Genomic DNA, 5,000 nt, shown 5'->3' with positions numbered 1-5,000 from the left:
TAGTTAATGTTAGTAGTTAACGGTAGTAGTTAACGGTAGTAGTTAATGTTAGTAGTTAACGGTAGTAGTTAACGTTAGTAGTTAACGGTAGTAGTTAAAGGTAGTAGTTAACGGTAGTAGTTAACGGTAGTAGTTAATGTTAGTAGTTAACGGTAGTAGTTAAAGGTAGTAGTTAACGGTAGTAGTTAACGGTAGTAGTTAAAGGTAGTAGTTAACGGTAGTAGTTAATGTTAGTAGTTAACGGTAGTAGTTAACGGTAGTAGTTAATGTTAGTAGTTAACGGTAGTAGTTAACGTTAGTAGTTAACGGTAGTAGTTAAAGGTAGTAGTTAACGGTAGTAGTTAACGGTAGTAGTTAATGTTAGTAGTTAACGGTAGTAGTTAAAGGTAGTAGTTAACGGTAGTAGTTAACGGTAGTAGTTAAAGGTAGTAGTTAACGGTAGTAGTTAATGTTAGTAGTTAACGGTAGTAGTTAAAGGTAGTAGTTAACGGTAGTAGTTAAAGGTAGTAGTTAACGGTAGTAGTTAACGGTAGTAGTTAATGTTAGTAGTTAACGGTAGTAGTTAATGTTAGTAGTTAACGGTAGTAGTTAAAGGTAGTAGTTAACGGTAGTAGTTAAAGGTAGTAGTTAACGGTAGTAGTTAAAGGTAGTAGTTAACGGTAGTAGTTAACGGTAGTAGTTAAAGGTAGTAGTTAAAGGTAGTAGTTAATGTTAGTAGTTAACGGTAGTAGTTAAAGGTAGTAGTTAACGGTAGTAGTTAAAGGTAGTAGTTAACGGTAGTAGTTAACGGTAGTAGTTAATGTTAGTAGTTAAAGGTAGTAGTTAACGGTAGTAGTTAAAGGTAGTAGTTAACGGTAGTAGTTAACGGTAGTAGTTAATGTTAGTAGTTAACGGTAGTAGTTAACGGTAGTAGTTAAAGGTAGTAGTTAACGGTAGTAGTTAAAGGTAGTAGTTAAAGGTAGTAGTTAATGTTAGTAGTTAACGGTAGTAGTTAAAGGTAGTAGTTAACGGTAGTAGTTAAAGGTAGTAGTTAACGGTAGTAGTTAACGGTAGTAGTTAACGGTAGGTGTGAGTAAATTTTGCTGGTAAAGGAGCTGGAGTTCAGTTCAGTATCTCAGTGTTAATGAACAGAACATTTTCACATGAGCTCCGTGACGTGTAAAAAGTGTAAAGTCATTCACAATAACTGAAGAAGTTTTAAACACATACTGATTTATTCCCACTGCAGTCTCACACATATACACACACACACACACACACACACACACACACACACTTCATACAGGGTGTGTTAATGTGTTGATATGTCAGGTATGTTTGACTCCCCAGTTATAAAGTGACAGGTGTGTGTGTGTGTGTGTGTGTGTGTGTGTGTGTGTGTGTGTGTACTCACCGATGCTGATCTGGTTGGGAAATCCTGCGAGCGAGTCGTACATGAGCCACGGTAATAACAGGAGAAAGGCGAGCGCGCGCTGCCCCATTTTCTCTCCCCGACCTTCTATAATCCTCCTCATTCTCCTCTCCTCCTTTTTGCTCTCTCTCTCCTCAGCGCTCGCGCATCACACACACGGCCGCTGCATGAACACACTGCCCCGGAACCACAGGAGCGCGAGCCGGAGTCCAGATGTGCACGCGGAGAGGAAGGAGCTGAGCGCGTGCCAGAGAGACAGACGGACTGCTTTTCCCCTTTTCCCTCTGCTGGAGAAAAATAAAAACGGAGGAAGACAAAGTAAGAGAGGAAGCAACAGTCCCGCTACCGGACTGAGCTCCCAGTGCGGCTCGCGCGCGGAGACAACAGCGCTTATTAAACTTTGATGTGACGTTAAATTACGGCGTACTGCAGAGACGCGCGCGCTTCGACTGCCGCATGCATGCTCTGTCCGCATGAGAGTAGCACGCGTGCGCACACACACACGCACACACACGCGCGCACACACACGGCCAGTCGGAGGAGCATGTGTGTTAAGGTTTCATTTTTACCAGCACGAATGTGAATCATTAATAATGAACAAACACTGTAATAAACACTCCCACACTACTCAGAGTGGGTCACGTGAATAAACCCGGCTTCACTGTGTGTGCTTATTGAAGGTGGTCCTCATCACGCTGGATGAGGTCCTGTACAGTAAAGTGTGTGTGAGTGTAACAGAGTGTCGGATTATACGCTGAAGATCCTCTAACGATAGACCTACGATTACACTCCACCACTACGTTCTGCTCAGGTCAGCAATCAGCGCCATGGAAATCAGCTCCTGCACAAAATAAACACACACACACACACACACACACACTCACACTCTCTCTCTCTCTCTCTCTCTCTCTTTACAGTGAGCTGGAGGTCCATCAGCATGCTTTCTCCATGTTCTCTGCTGTACCTGTAGCTGTGCCGTGAGTTTGCCGTCGTCCTGTTGGTGGATTTCAGACGAGCGTCGCAGCAGCAGCGCTCACACGCTCTTTAATCTCAGATTCCTCACACTGACTTTCTTCTCCATGAAAATAAACCATGAAGAGTCCTAATGAACAGTCCGATCTCACCTCACCACTAAAGAACTGTTTAACCATGTGAGTTCATCCAGCGACAGCGGGGTCAGGGGTCAGGGGAAGGTCCTACAGCGTGAAGTCCGCGTGTCTCAGCCTGAGCTCTGTGGAATATATCTTAGATGATTGTCAGATAGACAGGTGGATGATGCATGACAAGTCAGAGTGGGTGTGGCTAAACGACCTGTTCATGGACCAACAAATAAGCCCCACCCACCTGAGAAAACTATCCAATCAGACACAAGAGAAGAACCAGACACAAAAAATGCCAAATAAAAAGAGAAATATTCCAGTTTTAAATCAGATTTATTTCTAATGAGTTTGAATTTTATAAATATTTCACATTTTCAAACGTTGAGTTTTTTGTTCATAATGAGAACAGGAAGTCCTCACAGAGAGGTAAAAACCTGCATACACACACACACACACAGCCTGAGGGAGATGGCTGTCCTATATTCACAGAGAGCAGTGTTCCACATAGCGACCAAACACCATCAATAAACGTCTCTTCTTCATCCACACACACACACACACACACACACACACACACACATTAAATTAACTGATGAACGCACACAAGGACTGATGTGTTTACGTGATGACCAACTGCTATTGATTTCAGTATTGTTTTACACACACACACACACACACATACACACACACACCATTCAATTTACTCTCTAACTATAAATCTCTCTCACACACACACACTATTAAACAATTAAATAAAAGACAGTGGGGGAGGAAAGAGACAGACAGAAAAGGGGACAGACAGAAATAGAGTGAGGGAAAGAGGCAGAGAGAGAGAGAGAGGGGGCAGGGAGAGAGAGAGGGAGAGGCAGAGAGAGAGAGAGAGAGAGAGAGAGGGGGGCAGAGAGAGAGGGAGAGAGAGAGGGGCAGAGAGAGGGAGAGGCAGAGAGAGAGAGGGAGAGGGGGGCAGAGAGAGAGGGGCAGAGAGAGGGAGAGGCAGAGAGAGAGAGAGAGAGAGGGGACAGAGAGAGAGAGAGAGAGAGGGGGCAGAGAGAGAGAGAGAGAGAGGGGGCAGAGAGAGAGGGGCAGAGAGAGGGAGAGGCAGAGAGAGAGAGAGAGAGGGGGCAGAGAGAGAGGGAGAGGCAGAGAGAGAGAGAGAGAGGGGGCAGAGAGAGAGGGAGAGAGAGAGGGGCAGAGAGAGGGAGAAGCAGAGAGAGAGAGAGGGGCAGAGAGAGGGAGAGGCAGAGAGAGAGAGAGAGAGAGAGGGGGGCAGAGAGAGAGGGAGAGAGAGAGGGGCAGAGAGAGGGAGAGGCAGAGAGAAAGAGAGAGGGGCAGAGGAAGAGAGAGGCAGAGAGAGGGGCAGAGAGAGAGGAGCAGAGAGAAAGAGAGAGGGGCAGAGGAAGAGAGAGGCAGAGAGAGGGGCAGAGAGAGAGAGAGGGGGATATGCTAATTACTATGGTAGTGTATTAATGAGGCGTGATGTAATTGGCTGAGTGTGGTGATATGTAAATGAGATGCAGTAAAGCTGCTCACGCTGCTGTTTTCAAATTGTTTTTTTTTTTAAGATCAGAATTCAGAGGAAGTTAAACATTTAACCTCCACTTCCCTCACTGCTCCTGTCTCACTGCTCCTGTCTCACTGCATTAAACTGAATGTAATCGTCAGTAGCACGAGATCACTTCAGTTCAAAAGAAACACATATTACATGTACAATAACACACATGCTAATCTTTAACATTTGATAAGATTTTCCTGTTCTTCATCTGCTTTCTCCTCATCACCACTTACTCTTATGTCATTATCTTACTCGGTGACTAGACCTAGGTCCTCCTGGGTCATCTTGGTTCTGATAACTTTTACTCCAGGGTCAGAGTTCTCCTTAGTCCCTATTTCTTCTTCAGTAGTTTATCTCCTTTAGTTCCTATCTCTAATACAACAGGTTCCTGTCAAGAGTTCCTTAGACCTCCAGGGACCAGTTCCCAGTTTTAAATGGTAAATGGCGCACTTATATAACGCTTTTATCCACGCGCTTTACACGGTGTCTCATTCACCCATCACACACACACTCACACACCAGTAGTAGCAGAGCTGCCATGTAAGGCACTAACTTGCCCTTGGGAGCAACTTGGGGTTCAGTGTCTTGCTCGAGGACACTTCAGTATGTGGAGTCATGTGGGCCAGGAATCGAACCTCCAACCCTACGATTAGTGGACAACCCGCTCTACCCCCTGATCCACAGCCGCCCCCAGTCCTCTTACTCCCTACGCCCTGGCTCTAACTCACGTGCCTAATCCCTCACACTCCTGCTCTACACGTCTGTTCTGCTCCATGCTCACTCGAGACTCTTGGTCTCTGTAACAGATCCAGGGTTTAAAAATAATGTTTATCGTGTGCAGATTCCACTATCACAGTGACTGTGTTGACATTTTACGCCATGCGAGAGAGCTCCAGCGGATTAAAGTGAGGGATTTGATCATCTCCGTTTTCCCCGA

General features: G+C 45.2%; 2 protein-coding genes across 2 annotated transcripts in view; both read right to left on the bottom strand.

The window, feature by feature from the left end:
* The window catches only part of gria3a (glutamate receptor, ionotropic, AMPA 3a), a 30,978-nt gene extending 29,101 nt beyond the window's left edge, over positions 1–1,877 (bottom strand). Inside the window, exon 1 of the mRNA XM_053618210.1 lies at positions 1,394–1,877. Coding sequence (XP_053474185.1) covers positions 1,394–1,514 — 121 coding nt within the window. The 5' untranslated portion in view covers positions 1,515–1,877. The remainder of the gene's footprint in view (positions 1–1,393) is intronic.
* Positions 1,878–3,725: 1,848 nt separating this feature from the next.
* cchcr1 (coiled-coil alpha-helical rod protein 1) overlaps positions 3,726–5,000 on the bottom strand; it is a 7,906-nt gene continuing 6,631 nt past the window's right edge. The window contains 1 exon segment of the mRNA XM_053618628.1: positions 3,726–5,000. This exon segment is cut by the window's right edge and continues 1,086 nt beyond it. The gene's annotated coding sequence lies outside the window, so the exon portion shown is untranslated.

Source organism: Ictalurus furcatus, chromosome 28, assembly GCF_023375685.1.
Source record: "Ictalurus furcatus strain D&B chromosome 28, Billie_1.0, whole genome shotgun sequence".
NCBI lineage: Eukaryota > Metazoa > Chordata > Actinopteri > Siluriformes > Ictaluridae > Ictalurus > Ictalurus furcatus.
The sequence above is the reverse complement of the archived record's forward strand: the minus strand, read 5'-3'. Positions and strand labels throughout refer to the sequence as shown.